General features: G+C 38.9%; 1 protein-coding gene across 1 annotated transcript; it reads right to left on the reverse strand.

Moving 5' to 3' along the window:
* Positions 1-1,540: 1,540 nt before the first annotated feature.
* eno1b (enolase 1b, (alpha)) lies at positions 1,541-22,004 on the reverse strand. The gene is made up of 12 exons (XM_061874362.1): positions 21,852-22,004; positions 19,239-19,332; positions 18,351-18,446; positions 14,794-14,852; positions 14,647-14,716; positions 13,162-13,295; positions 11,330-11,552; positions 11,057-11,254; positions 5,264-5,465; positions 5,081-5,189; positions 4,949-5,007; positions 1,541-1,797 (listed from the first exon to the last, which is right to left on the reverse strand). Exons 2-12 carry the CDS (start codon positions 19,321-19,323, stop codon positions 1,728-1,730), a joined length of 1,305 nt encoding a protein of 434 aa, XP_061730346.1. The 5' UTR covers positions 19,324-19,332; positions 21,852-22,004; the 3' UTR covers positions 1,541-1,727.
* Between the last annotated feature and the right edge of the window lie 910 nt (positions 22,005-22,914).

A 22,914-nucleotide genomic window follows, 5' to 3' on the forward strand; every position in this document is an offset into this window, starting at 1 on the left:
CATTTATTTTGCTCCAAACTTGGTAACAGTGTTATACCTAATGCCTTGTCATTGTCTATTTAGAAGTGAAATGTGCCGGTAAGCACAATGTCCGTATAGCATCCCATTCCAAGGGCATATACAGTCTAAATAAATGGTGTGATTAATCTGTTTATATACATGATTAATTACATTAGTTAATTTCTTTATTCTTAAATTTTTTACCGGTTGTCCCCTTCGGGATCACAGGGGTGCATTCGGGAAGAAAGCGGTGTACACCCTGGACAAGTGATCACCTCGTTGCAGTGCCAATACAGACAGACAACATTCACACACTAGGGCCAATTTAATGTTGCCAATCAACCTATTTACAGACCAAACTATTAGTATTCAAGCTACAATGTTATTTGTGATAAATTCTTCTTGTTACTTGGCCATTAGGGTAAAAGACACCTCGGTGAGTGTGTGGCACACTCACTGGCTGTATTGACGCTGGACTGTTTCATAATAGGCTTCACGGTGGCAGAGGGGTTAGTGCGTCTGCCTCACAATACGAAGGTCCTGCAGTCCTGGGTTCAAATCCAGGCTCGGGATCTTTCTGTGTGGAGTTTGCATGTTCTCCCCGTGAATGCGTGGGTTCCCTCCGGGTACTCCGGCTTCCTCCCACCTCCAAAGACATGCACCTGGGGATAGGTTGATTGGCAACACTAAATTGGCCCTAGTGTGTGAATGTAAGTGTGAATGTTGTCTGTCTATCTGTGTTGGCCCTGCGATGAGGTAGCGACTTGTCCAGGGTGTACCCCTCCTTCCACCCGATTGTAGCTGAGATAGGCGCCAAAAGGGAATAAGCGGTAGAAAATGGATGGATGGATGTTTCATAATAGCGGCAAGTGCTCGATTAACAATATCACTACATTTGACCTGCAAATACAATTCATAGTAAGCAATTTTTTTTTTAAAGAAATACAAGCGGTAGAAAACGGATGGATAAAGGAATAGCTGTGCAGAACTAGAAAGGGAAAAATATTTAGATATTTAAATCAAAAATGATCACACACCTCAGAACTTCATTTCAATTTAGATCGATGGTTGCGACAAAAAGTTGTGTTGGTCACGTTTTTTTTCTTAAAATACAGTATCTCTCCTTGTGTTTCATAATGCATCAATGTGTCTGTATTGTGTGACCCATCACTAGTTAATAGGAATTTATTCGCATTGCAATTAATTCCACTTCCTGTAATTCCAATTCATCATGTGGGAAGAAGCCAATTTAATTCAGATTATTCAAGTCATTTGAAGACACATACAGACAGACACTGTTTTACCTTTTTTGTGTCCTTTATATAAAATAATAAAAATGTTTATCATTATCAAATTAAGCATGATGAAAAAAACAGTTAACCATCACATAAGGTGGGTTTAAAAATACAAACAAATAGCAGTGTTCCAACGCCATATACCAACAAATTGCACACATGTAAAAGAATACTCAATGAAATATATTTAATGCATATTATTGACATTAAATCCTCAATGAGGGTGAAAAAAATCACAAGAGTAGTTGTCACTGAGCAATTGTCTTTTATTGACTAGATCTTCACAAGCAGCCTTATTTGTAATGAGTGGCTGTGAATAGCATAACTCATCTATCATCATTTACTTCACATTAAAAAAACATTTAGCTTTAAATTCTAGCAGCTTCTAGCTAGGGTTTATTGATTAGATTGATAGGATTACAAACGCCACATTTACTCTGCCAGGGGCTGTCTGAAGTTTTTCCCAGCAAAACAAGCCTCATCTCCCAGCTCCTCTTCAATTCTGTGTGATAAAAAACATACTGTAGTTAATTTTCCACACAACATTCCTTGCTTTGTAAATTAAAATAGTAAAAAACAAAAAAACAGCAACTGAAAAGCACTCGGAGAGCGCAGACCTGCGTCGGGCCATATAACTTTATAGTAAAGAATAAAACAAATAAAAAATCCTTAATACAGATGTTGATCCAGATCATCCCCAAAATCTAATCAGTTGTTCCTTATCCCATTTTTCACATTTCCTGAAAAGTTTTATCAAACGCTAATAACTTTTTGAGTTATGTTTTGTAAATACCAAACAGATAAACAAACCTCAACCAATACAGAACCCCTTGGTGGAGGTAATTAATTGAAGAATAAATGAAATTGCCATCATCTTTGCTCATGTTTGAATATTTATTATCGGTCCTGCTGGACACCAGCAATTATTTAAAAGGTACGTCCTTAATATTTGACAGCAAAACAATTATACAGAGCGATTTGGTGAAAATCTCAGAATTATTTTCGACCCAACTCTCTTGTTTGAGTTGCATATTAAGAGTGTTACCAAAACAGTTTTTTTTTAATCTCCAAAACGTCGCCAAAATCCATCACATTTTGTTTCCCAGCGATGCTGAGATAATTATTCATGTGTTCATTAATTTCCATCTCCATTACTGTACCGTATAATTCTAAGCTCTCTCTATGTCCATATATTCAAAATTTACTACAGTTGGTACAAAATGCGACTATTGGACCTTTGACAAGGGCAAGAACGTTTGATCATATTATTCCTATACTAGCTCACCTGCACTGGCTTCCTGTGCACTTCAGATGCGGTTGTATGGTTTTATTACTTGCATATAAAATACTTGAAAGCCTACTGAAACCCACTACTACCCACCACGAAGTCTGATAGTTTATATATCAAAGATGAAATATTAACATTGCAACACATGCCAATACGGCCTTTTTAGTTTACTAAATTGCAATTTTAAATTTCCCACGAGTTTCTTGTTGAAAACGTCGCGGAATGATGACGCGTATGCGTGTCTTCACATGTCGGAGGGGACATATTAGCGAGGCACCAAACACGGATAAAAGTCGTCTCTGTTCATGGTGTAATTACACAGTATTTTGGACATTTGTGTTGCTGAATCTTTAGCAATTTGTTCATTTAATAATGGAGACTACAAAGAACAATGCTGTTGGTGGAAAGCGGCGGATTGCAGCTGTCTTTAGCACCGAGACACAGCCGGTGTTTCTTAGTTTTGAAGCAGAGCGGTCAAGCGAACATGTTTTCTCTACGTCAACCAGCATGTCTTTGGATGGGAAAATTGTGATATTAAGTCTTACCGAAGCAATCAGTGGATTATGGGACTTCCTCCTGCAGCAGCTGTCAAAAAAGGCAGCTGTGAGCTTGGCTCCTTGGCTTCTCTCTGAGACACTGCTTGTTCACCCCAGCCATCCGACCTCGATGTATGTCTTTAGAATCTCACTAAAACACTATTAAAACAATAAGCAGGTAAGGAATCTTCCAGAATTATCCTAGTAAATGTGTCTAATTACATCTGAAACGCTCACGCTGCTGCCGCCCGGAGCCGTCACTTTTTTTTCTTTTCTTTTTTCTAGTCCTTCACTGTCAATATCCTAATTTACGAAACTTTCATCCTCGCTCAAATTAATGGGGAAATTGTCGCTTTCTCAGTTCGAATTGCTCTTACTGCTGGTGGCTCCCATTATAAACAATGTGAATATGTGTGGAGCCCTGCAACTCGTGACGTCACGCGCACATACTTCCGGTAAAGGTAGGGCTTTTCTATTAGCGACCAATAGTTGCGAACTTTATTGTCGATGTTCTCTACTAAATCCTTTCAGCAAAAATATGGCAATATCGCAAAATGATCAAGTATGACAAAATGAATGGACCTGCTATTCCCGTTTCAATAAGAAAATCTCATTTCAGTATGCCTTTAACGGTTTAGCTCTCTCCTGTCTGGTTGATTGTAGTGTACCATATGTCCTGGCAAGAAATATGCGTTTAAAGAAGTCTGGCTTATTAGCGATTCCCAGAGCCCAAAAAAAGTCTGCGGGCTCTAGAGCGTTTTCTATTCGGGCCCCATTACTCTGGAATGCCCTACCGGTTCAGAAATGCTACCATAGTAGAAGCATTTAAGTCCCATTTTAAGACTTATTTATCTATTCTAGCCTTTAAATAGACCCCTTTTTAGAACAGTTGACGTGCCGCTTCTCTTCTCTGCTCTACCACCCTCTCCTGTGTGGAGAGGTTATCAGGTGGACACGGCTCAGTTTCCACAGAGGAGGCGCTGGCTGTTCCAAGTCAGGACCCATGAGGGACCGCTCCTCTATGCATCAGTTGGTGACATCTCTGCACTGCTTACTCGTCTACATGCAAGTGGATCCCCCTGCTGACCTTCTTCTGGACTGGACTCTCACATTACGAACCCTACCCACTCTGCATCCATTGCACCCGGTCACCTGGAAGAGTCCCCCAAATCTGCGGTCTCACGCAAGGTTTCTCATTGTTCTTATTGGGTTGAGTTGTTTTCCTGCACAGATTTGGGTTCATATTTGAAGATGTTATTTTTGTTTATGAAGCCTGTTGAGGCACTTGGGATTACAGGTTGTGTAAATAAATTTTGATTGATTAAATGACGGGCTGGGGTGGGAGAGGGGTTAGTGCGTCTGCCTCACAATACGAAGGTCCTGAGTAGTCAGGGTTCAATCCCGGTCTCGGGATCTTTCTGTGTGGAGTTTGCATGTTCTCCCCGTGAATGCGTGGGTCCCCTCTGGGTACTCCGGCTTCCTTCCACTTCCAAAGACATGCACCTGGGGATAGGTTGATTGGCAACACTAAATTGGCCCTAGTGTGTGAATGTGAGTGTGAGTGTTGTCTGTCTATCTGTTTTGGCCCTGCAATGAGGTGGCAACTTGTCCAGGGTGTACGCCTCCTTCGGCCCGATTGTAGCTAAGATAGGCACCAGCGCCCCCCGCAGCCCCAAAGAGAATAAGCGGTAAAAAATGGATGGGATGGAGGGATGATTAAATGAGTGATTGACATCTGGGAAAAAAAAAATCGGAATTGACCTGCAGTGTGAAAGTAGCCTGACAGACAAACAAACCCCGACCTGGCAGAGGTAATAAAAGAGTTGTACCTAAGAATCTGATTGTATTTGGCCAAACGCTCCGAGCGACAAGGGGCACCAGTTTTGATCTAAAAGTGAGCAATAAAAATGTTAGGTTTATTATCTTTGTGTCACATATTCGATGTTGTATTTAAGCTATACCTGTCCAGTGCAGAGGCCAACCACCAGATCTGCAATAAAAGTGTCTTCTGTCTCTCCAGAGCGATGGCTCACCATCACTCCCCAGCCGCTCTCCTGTGCCATCTTGCACCTGGAACAAGATCACCTCCTGTGTGTACGGTCCATGCGAGTTGCAGCGTGACTCCATCAAAAAACAAGACTCACGCTCGCATTGATTCGGTAACGGTGCCGATCTGGTTGACTTTGAGCAGCAGACAGTTGCAGGCTTTCTCCTCCACGGCTTTGCAGATGCGAGTCGGGTTGGTAACAGTGAGGTCGTCGCCGACCACCTGGATGTCTGTCGTGGCAGTGAAGTCGCTCCACGCCGACCAGTCGTCCTGGTCGAATGGGTCCTCGATGGACACCACTGTCCATCACAACACAATTTGAGCATTAGCTTAATATTCATTACACTTTTGGGGTTCATATTCAACATTTTCTACAAATGTTACTCTACTTACAGACTCCAATACAGTGTCACACACACCTCTAAAAAGAGATTAGATAGTCTGCACAACTCTTGAAGGGTGGACATGGCAAATTTAAAGCTGAAATTGGAGGGGTTTAAGTGCAGCTTAGAGCAAAACCCACTCAGCATTTTAACACTGACCCCAAAAGATTTAGAACAAACTACTAAGATAACATGATCAATTACCAATTGTTAGTCTTTAAAGGGGAACATTATCACAATTTCAGAAGGGTTAAAACCAATAAAAATCAGTTCCCAGTGGTTTATTTTATTTTTTGAAGTTTTTTTCAAAATTTTACCCATCATGGAATATCCCGAAAAAAGGCTTTATAGTGCCTGATTTTCGCGATCTGAAAAATCCACCGTCCATTTTCCTGTGACGTCATCTAGTGATGCCAATACAAACAACATGGTGGATAGCACAGCAAGATATAGCGACATTAGCTCGGATTCAGAATCGGATTTCAGCGGGTTAAGCGATTCAACAGATTACGCATCTATTGAAACGGATGGTTGGAGTATGGAGGCAGATAGCAAAAACGAAATTGAAGAAGAAACAGAAGCTATTGAACGAATAGCCATTGAAGCTATTTGGCGATCGCCTTCTAACGAACGATTGAGTGTCGCAGGGTATCCATACATCTCTGTGCCATGTCTGTCATAGCAGACTTTCGCATCTTTTGACACCGGAGCAACTTAAATCCGTCGATTGATGTTTGTTAGTTTGGCATTAAATATGGGTGGAGGGAAAGGCTGGATGCAAATATAGCTACAAATGTACATACAGCTAGCCTAAATAGCATGTTAGCATCGATATTGACCCAAATATAAGCATATTCTTTCCTTTAAAAAAAAAAACCCTGAAAATAAACAGGGTCGTTTGGGGTATAAATATTTATACAGTACACACAAACTTACAGATTGCACCAAACGACTGCTCCACAAGTGAGTCAAGAGTTTTTGTTCCCGTCACTCGTACACACATTAGTGACCTGGACAGATGACCACATGCCGGGAAAAAGTGTCTCATATTTAGAAGATTTATTCATCTAGTTCAGCAACTCTAATAAGGATATTTTGTTGATGCTAACAAATATCACCAAATAAGCTGTAATGGGGTCATCTGTGTCAAATAAATGCACATGGCTTTCCTGTGCAACAACAACTAACCTTTTAGTTTCTGTTATGAAAATTGACAACGTTGATACGGTGGATTGGACCAACAATCACAATATTTATTACTAGGACTAACCATGATGGTAATTTATGTGCACACCTAGGTCTTTAATGTAGTCATATTTAGGCATAGCAACCACAAAAGAACACAAACTAATGTGATCTCTTGTCCTTTCCTTACATTTTGTTCTGCTTTCAAACATTACTAACTTAGTAGAGGATAAATTCGATTGCATCACAGAAAGTTTCTCAAACAAATAAAATGCTCAAACAAACATTTTACAAAATGATCGCTGCAGACACGAGCATAGTGCGATTGTATCCCACAAGATGATGAAAGTGATAATTTTAAGAACCATATTCTTCGGCGCACTTTCGTTTTTTTCCTTGACTTTATTACCTTTATGAACCACTTCTTTCCGGACTCTATGAAAGCTCTGTCCTATCCCTCTATTTGAATGACTGGAACGCCCCAAAACAAAACGGCGATACGGCATTTTCTGCTCAAACTTTCCACTCACTTTCACTTGTTTTTTAAAGCTACGCTAAAGCTGTTTGGCCATCATGTGAATTAAGCCGCAAGGAAGAAAAATGGATGTGATGTCATATGCAACTCAGCTATATCTCTGCTTATTTTGTTAGTGTAAAACTGGATTGGTGATTCTAAAATTGTATCTCTGGGTTGCAATTGTGGTGAAAGCTTTTCCTTCTATGTCTACACAAGATAAAAAAAAAGTTTTGATTTTAAAGTTGACGTGTGCGTTTGAGTGCTGCTCAGAGATCAATCTGATTGGCGAAAATAACACTGATTGGCCTTTAATATTTCATGGAGGGTCCGGGCATCGAAAAAAGTTGCGAGGCCGCACATAATTTGCGATGACTGGTTAAATTTACGTGAATTGGTGCGATTGCAACATCGCAAAATCCTAGAGGGACTAAATATTAGAAAAATAGAAATATTCTTTCACAGGTTTTTCAGGTGTTGTGTTAAAAAGTGTGTAGAAAAACCTTTTTACACTGAAAAAAACCTTTACAGGACCTTTCACATTTACCAGGGTAATTAAAGTATCCCCTGTGTTTCCACCAAAAAACTACTCCGGTAGATTAGATTTAGTTCGTCAGTAACAATTATTAGTTCCTCGTAGTGAGGTGGGACTTTCGGGAGTCCCCAAGAACTTTAGCGAGGAAGATTGTGCTGTCGAACGCTGATTGGTTGAACACAGTTGGGGCGTTTCGGAATAATTTGTATTTGAAGTTTCATCCGCCATTAGAGTATGCGAGGAAAACTTCTTTATGTCTTATTTGTCGTGTATTTCTATTACAACATACTTGACAAAAGAGAGAAATAAGAACGAAAGGAACTTTTGACTTGCAGGTACTTTTGGGGGGCATCTGGGTGCTGAAGAACGCTGAGTAGTGGAACTATCTTGCAGGGTTTTTACTTAGCCATAGTCGTTAAACTATATGCAGTTTATTGTTGTTTTTAAATTTTTACAAACTTCATTTCATGTGTAAAGCTACTGTAAGAGAAGTGGACAGACTCTTTCTAACATTAGTGAGGAATATAAAATATTTATCCATACTTCAAAGTGGCGCGGCAAGCTGCTCACAATAAGACTCTAACAAGAGAAATGTGAAGTTGAACGAAGGTAAATAACATCAAATATTCGCTATTTACTTTGTGACATGCTTTAAAAGTAGTTAGTGACACGCCATTTGTGTAGTTTCTTGCCTCAACCCAAGTGAACCGTTTGCTAATGCTGAAAGGCTCACGCTAAATCTAATGTGTTTGTCATCTCTGTGAAATAAACACTGATATTTATTATTTATTTATTATTTACAGCTGAAATGGACATCAAGAAATCGCCTGACCCTCATGAACATATTTACTGTGGGCACAATTTTCTGAATTTTTCTGATTTTCTTTTGACACTGTGCACAAAAGCCTGACTTCGTATGTAAAATCTGGTACAAATATTGTTTTTGTATTTCATTTACTTACACTTTAGTAAAAGAAATATGACCTAATGTCTGTTTATTTACATCAGAGTAGAAATATACTGTAGTCATACTTGCCAACCTTCGAATTCGCCATATTTCCTTGAATAGCCGGCGGGCATGTATTATGCGCCTGCCTTGAATTACTACCGGATAAAACTCGATCCCTAAATTAATAAGCAAATGCTTACTTTAACTGCCGGGTCAAATTCGTGACGTCACGAGTGATGCTTCCACTGCCTCCTTTTTCAAATTGGCAGGAGTTAATTATTACTTTTACTGAAAATAAAAAAATAAACAGGGGTCTTGTTCCACAGCCATACAGATCACACTGATGGTTGTGATATTAAACAACTTTAACGCTCTTAATAATATGCGCCACACTCTGTGAACCCACACCAAACACATTTCTGGAGAACATTGGCTCTGTAACACATTATAAACGCAACATAACACTTACCCAGGATGCAATGGCATCCATGACTCTTGGCTATATTATACACGCACTAGCAACAAAAACAACCCCCCCCCTCCCCATGCTTAGGTTGAGATGGCCGGGGTAGGGGGGCGAGTGTATAATACAGCCAAGAGTCTCGGATGCACGGCATTATGGGTAATCCCTATGCTGCGTTTATAATGTGCCACTGAGCCAATGCTCTCCAGAAATGTGTTTGGTGTGGGTTCACAGAGTGTGGCGCACACCAGCAAGAGTGTTAAAGCTGCCTACATCACAATCATCAGTGTAAAAGGTATGGCTGTTGACCATGTATGCATTACAATCTCGTACAATTGGCAGCGAAATGCATGCGTCCGGCCGGCATGCAGACGGCATGGAGTAAAAGTGGGCGAGATGACATGCTGTAGAGCAGAGTTCCCCAACCACCGGGCCGCGGACGCAGAATAATTTATTATTATTATTTTTAATTATTTTTATCACATTCAGTAATTTACTGCATGCCATTAGTAAGCACAGTGGTGAGAAGAGGTTTAAAATTAATCAGCTCCCCGGCGGCTATTCAAGGAAATGTGGTATGTGTATATATATATATATATATATATATAGATATGTACAGTATATATATATATATATATATATATATATATATATATATATATATATATATATATATATATATATATATATATATATAATCCGTTCATGAATGAGTTTAACCGTTCGGCCACCGTGTTCAATAGAGAAATCTGATCTACAAAATTTGCAAGCAGCATACCCCTTCCCCTTCGAGCTGTCCTGGATGAACTCAAATTACTTTTTCCAATCATTTTGGAACTTGCAAGCGTACTACTTCTTCTTACTCGTCGTCGCCATGTCTCTTCTTCCTTCTTCTGCTTCGTCTCTGTTATGTTTTTGGCCATTACTACTTGCCGTAGTTTTGAAGCAATGCATGATGGGAAACCGGATGTTGTGTGTCAGTGTATTAGCGTGCCGGCTGGAATAAACACACGGTGAGAAATACCTCCGGGCCTGCCTACTTTATGGGTTATAGATAAACCTATGGATAACGGAGACGTATCATTTTCAGGTGAGAGGCAGTGCCTTTAAGGCACGCCCCCAATATTGTTGTTCGGGTGGAAATCGGGAGGGGCACTAAAATTCGGGAGTCTCCCGGGCAAATTGGCAGGGTTGGCAAGTATGACTGTAGCACTATTGCATATGTCAGTGGATCTCAACATTTTTTAAATTCAAGTACCCCCTAATCAGAGCAAAGCATTTTTGGTTGAAAAAAGAGATAAAGAAGCAAAATACAGCACTATGTCATCAGTTTCTGATTTATTAAATTGTATAACAGTGCAAAATATTGCTCATTTGTAGTGGTCTTTTTTGAAATATTTGGAAAAAAATATAGAAAAATAACAAAAAACTTGTTGAAAAATAAACAAGTGATTCAATTATAAATAAAGATTTCTACACATAGAAGTAATCATCAACTTAAAGTGCCCTCTTTGGGGATTGTAATAGAGATCCATCTGGATTCATGGATTTAATTCTAAACATTTATTTTGTTGAAGTATTATTCAATGAATATATTTATAAAGGATTTTTAAATTGTTGCTATTGTTGGAATATTTAAAAAAAATCTCACGTACCCCTTGGCATACCTTCAAGTACCCCCAGGGGTACGCGTACCCCCATTTGAGAACCACTGGCATATGTCATCAGCCTGATTTGTCGAAACTACTCTGAACCGTGCACTGCGTTGGAAATACAAAACACACACGTGTACAGGGAACTAAAGGTTCCAGAAACTTAAAGATCCTGAACTTTTGGTCAAAAAAGCCTGTGAGTAGATGACCTGGATAATCCTTAACAAAACTGTTGTAGAGCTCAGCCAACTCCTCAGGAGCGATGTAGCGAGATGGATCGTCGGGAGATTTGAAGTCAAGGTCATATTTTCCCTCTCTGTAGAATTCAGAGGCTGCCACATCCATACCGATCACCACCTCATCTGTGTACCCTGCCTTGGCGATGGCCTCCTTTATTAGCTCCAGTGCTGCGGTGTGACACATTGCGTTAAAACATGAAGAAACAGGATAAGTTGTACTGTAACGGGGTCAAACCAAACTACCTTCCTGGTTCTCCAGGATGTTTGGGGCAAAGCCGCCTTCGTCGCCCACATTGGTGGCATCCTGGCCGTACTTCTTCTTGATGACATTTTTCAAATTGTGGTAGACTTCGGCTCCAATGCGCATGGCGTCCTTGAAGGTGCTGGCGCCAACCGGAAGGATCATAAACTCCTGCATGGCAAGTTTGTTGCCCGCATGGGAGCCTCCATTGATCACGTTGAAGGCCTAATGGAGAAATGTACTGTAGTTATTAGCGTATATATCAGGGGTCACCAACCTTTTTGAAACCAAGAGCTACTTCTCGGGAACTGATTAATGCGAAGGGCTACCAGTTTGATACACACTTAAATAAATTGCCAGAAAATAGCCAATTTTCTCAATTTACTTTTAATAAATACATCTATGTATATCAAAAAAATGTGTATTTCTTTCTGTCATTCCATCGTACAATTTTTTCCTCTTACGGGAGGTTTTTTGTAGAGAATAAATGATGAAAAAAACATTAATTGAACGGTTTAAAAGAGGAGAAAACAGGAAAAAAATGAAAATTAAATTTTGAAACATAGTTTATCTTCAATTTTGACTCTTTAAAATTCTAGATTTCTAGATTTTTCAGAACAAAAATTTTAAAAGAAATTCAAAGGACTTTGAAATAAGATTTAAATTAGATTCTACAGATTATTTTAATCATAATAAGTTTGAAGAAATATTTCACAAATATTCTTCATCGAAAAAACAGAAGCTAAATGAAGAATTAAATCAAAATGTATTTATTATTCTTTACAATAAAACAAAAAATGTACTTGAACATTGATTAAAATTGTCAGGAAAGAAGAAGAAAGAATTTAAAAGGTAAAAAGGTATATGTGTTTAAAAATCCAAAAATAATTTTTAAGGTTGTATTTTTTCTCTAAAATTGTCTTTCTGAAAGTTATAAGAAGCAAAGTAAAAAAATAAATGATTTAAACAAGTGAAGACGGCGTGGCGCAGTGGGGAGAGTGGCCGTGCGCAACCCGAGCGTCCCTGGTTCAATTCCCACCTAGTACCAACCTCGTCACGTCTGTTGTGTCCTGAGCAAGACACTTCACCCTTGCTCCTGATGGGTGCTGGTTAGCGCCTTGCATGGCAGCTCCCTCCATCAGTGTGTGAATGTGTGTGTGAATGGGTAAATGTGGAAGTAGTGTCGAAGCGCTTTGAGTACCTTGAAGGTAGAAAAGCGCTATACAAGTACAACCCATTTATCATTTAAGACCAAGTCTTCAAAATATTTTCTTGGATTTTCAAATTCTATTTGAGTTTTGTCCCTCTTAGAATTAAAAATTCGAGCAAAGCGAGACCAGCTTGCTAGTAAATAGATAAAATTTAAAAAATAGAGGCAGCTCACTGGTAAGTGCTGCTATTTGAGCTATTTTTAGAACAGGCCAGCGGGCTACTCATCTGGTCCTTACGGGCGACCTGGTGCCCGCGGGCACCGTGTTGGTGACCCCTGGTATAAATAATATTCTCTAAAAAAAATGCCTAAAAGGTTTAGCAGGACTTTGAGCCATAATTATCGGTGCTGCAGGCTTCAATTTCAACCTCCACCTTAAATTTAAGTTTCACAGTTGCCACCCTGCTGTGTCTCATGGTAAATATGTATTTCCAGAACATTATTTTTAAGGTGTGATGTTTTTTTTTTTTATTAAACTAATGAAAGCAAGATCGAGGCCATAATTGAGGACATATTTGATTAGGTGGCATTAAAGTGGAAGTGAATGTGACGTTAATGTGAAAGTAAGCAAATTTAAGCTGGAAATGAGTATGAAGCGTGGTTAAGGTGGGAGTGACGTCTCACCGGCACAGGCAAGATGACCTTCGGGTTTCCTGCAAGGTCAGCAATGTGACGATAAAGAGGGACCCCTTTTTCTGCGGCGCCGGCTTTGCAAACCGCCAGCGACACACCCAGAATGGCGTTAGCACCAAATTTGGCTGTTCAAAAAAATAAAAAAATGTTTAATTGAAAAAAAAAAATAAAAAAATTAAAAAAAGATATATATACATATGTATATATATATATATATATATATATATATATATATATATATATATATATATATATATATATATATATATATATATGTATATAATAAAGAAATAAAGAAATAATTAATAGGGACAAGCGGTAGAAAATGGATGGATGTATATATGGATGGATGGATGTGATATATATTTAAATATACATAACATTAGTTTAGCGTAGTACAGATGGCTGTTATTTTTTGGTCCTCGGCACAATTCATGGTTATTGAGCTATTTTAATAGATCATGCACTAGTTTGCTTGTCAGCTATAAGATGATAAGATATGGTTCTTTTGTTTAGATAGCTCAGCATATATTGACTTACATTGTGCTGCTTTTAGCATCTTAACCCTTGAGTCTTCTTCATCTAAAATTATGTTAAGGGTACAAAGCGACGAAAAACAGACGCGTTCAAAAAGTGTTATAAGGCAAATACATATTTCCAAAAAGAGTTTCAAAGTGGAATATTTTAGATAGGGTAATAGTATCATTCCATCCATCCATCCATTTTCTACCGCTTATTCCCTTTGGGGTCGCGGGGGGCGCTGGTGCCTATCTCAGCTACAATCGGGCGGAAGGCGGTGTACACCCTGGACAAGTCGCCACATCATCGCAGGGCATAAGTCAATAATTCATATCAACACCGATTTTGATGCAATACTAATTTTGAAACACTGACAGTTTTACACATTCTTCCTCTCTGCCAAAAAACTCACAAAGTAAGTGACTTACTCACAGTAAGTAATGTGTATGTATATATACATACATATATATATATATATATATATATATATATATATATATATATATATATATATATATACATATATATATATATATATATATATATACACACACACATACATATTTGTAATAGGTTTTTATTTTATGTATAATGGGTTTGGTAATTAAAAAAAATGATTACAACAAAAACCTAAAATGTGCAATATTTCCAAAAAACAGCAATATTTAAGATGAGGTAACAGCCTGTATTAGGTCAATTATTTATAACAACACTGATTATCATGCATTATTATTTTTGGAACAATTACTTTTTTTCCAGAAAAATCACTTTCTCCCTACTTAACCGAAAAACGGACACGCTCATATTTTACCTTTATATAGTAAACAAAGACATGTCTATGAAAATATTTATAACGTTTTTTTTAACCTTCATGAAAAGAATTATGCAAATTACAGACAATCCCAAAGATTGTTGTCTAGGAAGTGAGAAGTCACAACAACAATGATCGCCACCTACATTTGTTTTCTGTGCCGTCCATGTCAATCATCATCTGGTCAATTTTCTCTTGCTCAACCACAGACACATCCTGAAAAAACCCTCACAATGATTCATTAACGTGAGCACAAAGCATGAAAACTTATAAGTGACTGATTATTTTCCTACTTGTCCAACAAGCGCTGGTGCAATTGATGAGTTGATATGCTCTACAGCCTTAGAGACCCCTGCAGTAACAAAGTTGAAATATTACACATTAATACACACAACAATGTAGAGTTAGCAAATCTGGGAAACTTGGTAAAAACAAGCACTCTTACTGTGTTGCATGTGCTATTATTTTTCTCACAAATACACTTCATGGTATTGTTTACCATTAAACATCATGGGGAATGGATTTAATTTTGTCATACTAAAACACCCAGTGTAACTTGAGGATGTTTTGCCAAATCACAGCAAAATTTGATATAGGTACCACCTTAAGGGACACTTTGGTCTACATTTGAGCAATAAAAACAGGGCATCTCGTAAAATAGCATTGTAGAGTTCCACATAAATATTGGACAGATATAAGGAATTATGACATCATATTGATGAATCAGATAAAATTCAAAATAGCTCCGATTAATCTTGCACTCCACATCATGATATGAGTTTTCACCTGTTCACATACAGTAAGTTTTCTATAGGATATGCCAATAAAAATAAGGATGTGTCATTGAAGTGAAAAGAAAAAACCCGTATCATGCTGTAGGTGGGTTAGGGTGAGCAAATCAAGTTGTCCTTTGCCCCAAACTGTGCCATGCTGTAAACAGCCTGCCGTGAACATTGCGTCGATCATGTGGGATTTCTTCGCTGTTTCAGTGGAATACATTTTGCATCTTATTTGCACCAAATATTTTGCAAACTATACACAAGTTGGTGGAAAGAAAGCTTCAACACATGAAACCTTATCAGCCACCAGAAACGCCAGCATCGCCACAACCGTGTTGTGAGAGCCTACGAAGCTTTCCCCAAGCTAGCTGCAAAGAAATGTGTACACAAACTATAGTTGATTAAAAAAATATAAACACAAACAAGTTATTGGTATCAGTCTGCAGAAAGTTATCTATGTCGGCTGTATCCCTAGTTTCTACACCTTTGCAATGAGCAGCTTAATGGTTTATAAGTCATTGAGCATTTGTCTAAGGATTATGAAAACAATCTGTAATATTAAAAGTACGCTAACATGTCCTACAAAGTATTTTCAGCACAACCCCAAAAACAAATCATACATATGTCCAACCGGTGAGCAACCTCCCAGAAGAGTCAGCCCTGCAACAGCAACACTCTGCTTTACAAGAAGCCACCACCAGCCTCCTCAGCATGCGGCCACAATCATTCAAACGACAAACTCGTTTTTTATCCATAAAAATATTGAGAAGCTGCACATGATGCTGTGTGTGACGTGTTTCGGATTGTTCAGTCTAGTACTGACCCAACAAACTGGATGGATGAGCATTGATAGTCATAAATTGAGTACAAATTTACAACAGGAAGGGAACAAAAGTGTTAATAATTGCTATTAAATGGAAAAGTGGTAGGATTGAATAAGCTTTCTTACGCTTTTTCGGGCATGCTGTAATGAAAAAACAGGAATTAAGTGATGTACCATAGTGTAAATGTATGCATGCTGGAAATTAACCTTAAACCATAAACCACAAAATCACTTGTTATCAACTCTGATCTTTACAGCCCATCACTAAAATACCTCTGTGTGCAACATAACACAACATAAAAAAACATGTAAAGTAGGGGAATATTTCACCTTATACATGTAAAAGATACCAATAACTTGCTCAGTTTACAAAATGGAACTTGCGTTTCATTGTAGTAGTTATGGCCGGGGATGCTTTTTCTGGTTAATTTGGGGTAAGCATGCCATTTATGTTGAAATAGCTTGTCTCCTAATTCCACATTTGTAGCTTTGAGTGGCTTTCACCTCACTCTATCGGCTTCCGTCTGCTCCAACGTTTCACCCTTTTTTTTGTGCTAACTTCTAGAAGCAGCAGTTCATCCTCCGATCATTCAAGTTAAAAAAAATAAGGTTCTTAATCCTCATTGGTTCAAAAATAGTCATGTTTTTTGGTTTCTACCAAGTTTGCCATGATTAGAACACAAACAAATGTTTTGTATTTGGAAGTAGGACACACAGATGTTGCCAGAAGTCGGACGTGTGCTGCTATGAAAACGGAAATCAATGTGCGGAAGAAGTCAGAAACTGATTAAAATGATCAAAATACGGTAAATATTGATTATATCTGTCTGTTACCACATTATATATATGTAACAAAAAAACAACTATATATATATATATATATATATATATATATATATATATATATATATTTATATTAGGGGTGGGCAAATTAATGCGTTAATTACGAGTTAACTCATCAATCTATTAACGCCGACAATTATTTTATCGCACATTTGCGTGTGTTGTTTACATGCTTTTATTTTGTTAACGCCTTTTCTTAACAAGATGGCGTCGCCCGGATGGGCTTCGGCGTCGAGGGGCTCTTGGTAAAGATGGAACATTTGGCAAAAATACCGGACAATTCTGCAAATTTCATGGCTGGCTTACAGCTCGGTCACTCCAGGATCACTTACGACCGCCAGACAATTCTGAATGTGGATAGATTGGGCCGTTTTTGTCACGCGTTCGGCGCACTTCTTGCGCGGAGTTGCCACTTCGTGGATGCACACACTACCAGTCAGCAGGATTGCAGGTAAGAATATGTTTTAATATAATAAAACAAAAGAACACTGGTGCAAAAAAGGAGAAAAACAAAGCGCGTGCCAATGCACGGAAAGCTAATGCTAAAAACGTAGCAGGAAACAGAAAACATTAAACGACGTGCCACACGCACGTGAAGCTAAGGCGGAACTTAGCACAAAATAATCGAGGGCAGAAGGATACAAAACGTGACGTGTTGCGAAAAGCAAGTAATGGACCGAGGACGAACTGAGGAATCAGGTGGGCTTAAATGCACAAATAATAATCAAAAACAGGTGTGACAGGAGCCCGTGAGGAGGAGCACAAAACGTTGCCATGGTGACTAAACAAACGGGGAAGTGCTCAAACACAAGGAATCGGCAGAGTCCAGAACTAAACATGAACAAAGACATATAAGCGGCAAAACAATAAACGATCCGCATACCGGATCGTGACAGTTTTGGACTGAATGACGCGTGCTTGCTAGACCGGCTAGCTTGCATGGGAATACTTTGAATACAGTTATCGATAACTAGTGGACCATTAAAGTAGTCGAAAAAATTGACGTGACTGGGGATAGGTTGATTGGCAACATTAAATTGGCCCTAATGTGTGAATGTGAGTGTGAATGTTGTCTGTCTATCTGTGTTGGCCCTGCGATGAGGTGGCGACTTGTCCAGGGTGTACCCTGCCTTCCGCCCGATTGTAGCTGGGATAGGCGCCAGCGCCCCCCGTGACCCCGAAAGGGAATAAGCGGTAGAAAATGGATGGATGGATGGATGGATGTACCCAAATAAATAATTCTACAAAAAAATATATGAATTGCAAGATGGAAAAAAACAACTTTTCATTCAACCCAAAACGCATGTTGTCACCAAAAGAAAATACTATTCAGCGTCCTCCTGTCGACACAAAGTAAAATAAGCCTGTGAAAAAAAGAAATGGCGTGTATTAACTTTTCGCAAACCTTTGCCAAGATAACGAGACTTGTCGTTGTCCCGCAGTTCCAAAGCTTCATAAATGCCAGTCGATGCTCCGCTTGGCACTGCCGCCCTGAACAGACCTGGGAAGAAACAAGACAAGACAAGAGCAGTAGCGTGAGTCTAAATATCCAACTTGTAACAAAAAATTTACTAAAATTAATATGAATCAATGAAATATAGTATATACAGTACAGGCCAAAAGTTTGGACACACCTCAGTCAATGCGTTTTCTTTATTTTCATGACTATTTATAAATAAACGATAGATGGGTTTTACATGTATAGCGCTTTTCTACCTTCAAGGTACTCAAAGTGTTTTGACAGTACTTCCACATTCACCCATTCACACACACATTCACACACTGATGGAGGGAGCTGCCATGCAAGGCGCTAACCAGCACCCATCAGGAGCAAGGGTGAAGTGTCTTGCTCAGGACACAACGGACGTGACGAGGTTGGTACTAGGTGGGGATTGAACCCTCGGGAACCCTCGAGTTGCGCACCGCCACTCACCGCGCCACGCCGTTGTCACTGAAGGCATCAAAAACTACGAATGAACACATGTGGAGTTATGAACTTAACAAAAAAGAGGTGAAATTATTGGAAACATGTTTGATATTCTGGTTTCTTCAAAATAGCCACCCTTTGGTCTGATTAATGTTTTGCACACTCTTGGCATTCTCTAGATGAGCTTCAAGAGGTAGTCACCTGAAAGGGATTTCACTTCACAGGTGTCATAGTTTTGATGCCTTCAGTGACAATCTACAATGTAAATAGTCATGAAAATAAAGAAAACACATTGAAACGAGAAGGTGTGTCCAAACTTTTGGCCTGTACTGTACATAATCAAATAATAAAAAAAACTAAACTTACCTTGAGCAGTGCACAGGTCCACCTCTACTGTGGGGTTCCCACGGGAGTCAAAGATTTCTCGTGCGTGAATTTTGATGATGGACATGATGAAGCACTTCAGGAGTATATAGAGACAGCGGGTTACTATGTGGAACAACACACTTAATCAGATTTTTTTAAACTGCCAGTCCACGAATCAGAACCCGTGCAGGAATGACATCTGACCGGCTCACCTAATCCATTCCTAAAGTGAGAGCTTCCAACATTTTTCGGGCAAATTCCCAAAAACACCCGAACTGACATTTTCTCAGACAATGAAAAGTGTTCAGCCATGTACTGCTGTCATAGAGGATCTTTGACTAGTGTTGTTTCAGTACATCTGCAAACGCAACAGATTACTATTCCAACAACACATCACCAGTAGGGTAAAACTAACCTGTCTCATGACTGTCTAAACCCAATCGGAGTGTTTTTGCAGTTGATCCTTGAAAACAGGGGTGCTCATGTTATGCAGAGCAGTGGTTCTTAAACTGTTTATTGATTGATTGATTGAAACTTTTATTAGTAGATTGCACAGTACGGTACATATTCCTTACGATTGACCACTAAATGGTAACACCCGAATAAGATTTTCAACTTGTTTGACTTGTCCTCGTTACTCAATTAATATGGTATGAAGGCTCTATTTAGTGGCACACCAAAGAATCACTTAAATCAGGGATGTCAAACTTGTTTTCATTGAGGGCCACATGGCAGTTATGGCTGCCATTTGAGGGCCGCTTGGATTTCATTATTAATTATATATATATATATATATATATATATATATATATATATATATATATATATATATTAAGAAGACTGTAGATTTTACAGTAAAAATGGTACATTTACATAATTTTACTGTAAAATTGTATACTTGTATGGCTCTTTTCAACCTTCAAGGTACCCAAAGCGCTTTGACACTATTTCCACATTCACCCATTCACACACACTTTCACACACCGATGGTGGGAGCTGCCATGCAAAGCCCTAACCACCACCAACCAGGAGCAAAGGTGAAGTGTCTTGCTCAAAGACACAACAGATGTGACAAAATTGGTAGTAGGTGGGGATCGAACCAGAAACCCTCAGGTTGCTGGCACGGCTACTCTCCCAACCGCACCATGCCGTTGCCCAAATGATGTTGCAGGCCAGATATGGCCCCTGGGCCTTGAGTTTGACACCTGTGGCTTCAATGAAAAGTGTTTTTTCCCCCCTATTTTCAAACCCAATGTTACTGTTCAAATTGTGTGTAACATTACAGTGGTCAAAAATATTAAATATACTTGGTAAATAAAACCTATGCTTTGTTTTTATTGAAAAACTAAGCCCACTGCGCTACTGTATTGCAATGTCAGTCATTATGGTTGGACTTGGAGAGCCAAGTGTATTCTAGGCGGTACTTGGAGAAAAAAAAAAAAGGTTGGACAACCAATGATGCACAGCAGGGGTCCCCAAACTACTGCACGCCAGCGTCCAAAATCAGGCCAGTGAGAAATCCCAAGTTAAAAAAAAAAATATATATATATTTTATTTTTAATTTGAATTTGTTTAACATCCGTCCTTTCTAATCCATTTTACTCACCTAGCCACTCAGGCAAATCATATTGTCGTAAAATGCATTTTCCCATTGATAACGTGACATCATCAGCGGCAAGTGCGCACTCTTTCAATTAGTGCGCGAATTATATATATATATATATATATATATATATATATATATATATATATATATATATATATACTATAAAAACAGTACCACTTTTTTATATTTTCCGTTTTTTATTGTAGCAACATGGTGGTTAACATTTTGGAGACTTGTGTATGCGTGTGCATGTTTATATATATATATATATATATATATATATATATATATATACAGTATATATATATATATAATATATATATATATATATATATATATATATATTATATATATATATATATATATATATATATATATATATATATATATATAGTACGGCCCCCGGCCAGATTATCTTAACCCAATGCGGCCCCCGAGTCAAAAAGTTTGTGGACCCCTGATGCACAGGATCTTTGACAAGCTTTTTCTATGCTGAGGGTCTTTGAAAACAGAAACGCTATATTGTCAAATATGGCATCCATGCATTTCGAAAGTTACTCCTTGAAAAACAGCAGTGCTGTCCTGCAGATATTTGACTTGCAGATCTAATATAAAAACATCAGCGTATTTCTGTTGTTACAGCACAATAATCAAATCTGTTTTATAGAGAAATGTTGACAGGAGTTTTTGTTTTGGGTCTTGATAACAGCAGCAGAGCGCTCCTGTTACATAGAGGATCTTTGGCCGAGTGCTTTCATCATAATTCTAGCATCTTTGACTTGAGTTCTTGCATTTAGTCCTTGAAAAAACAGCAGTTTTTCTGTCACATAAATGATCGTTGACGAGTGTTTTTGTAGGTCTTTAAAAAAACAGCATCATGATCTTTGACTAGTCTTTTTGCTGTAGGTTTTCTATCATAAGAGGATCTTTGACTAGTGTTTACAACTTAATAACAGCAAGTAACATTCAATTCTATTTCTCACTGTAATAAAATGTATGCGACTCACCTCTCTTATTTACTCTCTCCCGGTTGAAGCTCACACACAAATATATCCTGACCTTGCTTGAAGCTTAGGAGTCCTAACAAACATGTTGCTCCTCTTCCTAATTGGATTACGCGTCCTCATCCTCATCTGAATGGTCGCATGACCCTGATCACGCACAGGTGGCGCCATTTGTTTCGACCCATGTAGAGTTGAAAATAATTCGTAGTTTAAAAAGTTTTTGTGTTTACGAACAACATCAGATCTACAGTATGCATGGTGACGTCACTTCGCACCGTGGTTAGTCAACAATATATGTCTGCAGCAGTGACGTGCAGTCAGGCCCCGCCTCATCTGCCTACCCTGACTGCACGTTATCATGGAAAGAAAAAAATTGAAAAAGAAAAAAAATTCAATTGTTATATGTATCCGGGCTCGGGATCTTTCTGTGTGGAGTTTGCATGTCCTCCCCATGAATGCGTGGGTTCCCTCCGGGTACTCCGGCTTCCTCCCACCTCCAAAGACATGCACCTGGGGATAGGTTGATTGGCAACACTAAATTGGCCCTAGTGTGTGAATGTGAGTGTGAATGCTGTCTGTCTATCTGTGTTGGCCCTGCGATGAGGTGGAGACTTGTCCAGGGTGTACGCTGCCTTCCGCCCGGTTGTAGCTTAGATAGGCACTAGCGCCCCCCGTGACCCCAAAGGGAATAAGCGGTAGAAAATGGATGGTGAAGTTAAACGGAAAATAACTTATAGTATAATCACTGGATACATCCATCCATCCATCCATTTTCTACCGCTTATTCCCTTTTGGGGTTGCGGAGGCGCTGGCGCCTATCCCAGCTACAATCGGGCGGACAAGTTGCCAACTCATCGCAAGGCCTTAACTTCACCAGTTTTGGATTATTTTTATTCAAAATCGCTGAATTTTCACATTTGCCGTTCAAATACTGATCAGAGACTTGCGGTGAGTCACAGCCAGCTGAGCCTCCCCGTCACTATGGATTGCGCAATGACTCGGCTACTGCTGTCTGCTGTGCAGTGAGACCGTATTGCCTTATGAATTATATTATATATTTCCATAG

The sequence above is a fragment of the Nerophis ophidion genome, linkage group LG16 (genome assembly GCF_033978795.1).
Source record: "Nerophis ophidion isolate RoL-2023_Sa linkage group LG16, RoL_Noph_v1.0, whole genome shotgun sequence".
Taxonomy (NCBI): Eukaryota; Metazoa; Chordata; class Actinopteri; order Syngnathiformes; family Syngnathidae; genus Nerophis; species Nerophis ophidion.

Excerpts from the sequence above, each read along its gene's own strand:
- eno1b (XM_061874362.1), bottom strand. The coding sequence starts at position 19,323 with ATGTCCATCATCAAAATTCACGCACGAGAAATCTTTGACTCCCGTGGG. Across the intron at positions 14,717-14,793 it reads CACCAGCGCTTGTTGGACAA|GATGTGTCTGTGGTTGAGCA; the intron begins GTAGGAAAATAA and ends GGGTTTTTTCAG. Across the intron at positions 5,466-11,056 it reads TTTTGTTAAGGATTATCCAG|TGGTGTCCATCGAGGACCCA; the intron begins GTCATCTACTCA and ends TGTGATGGACAG.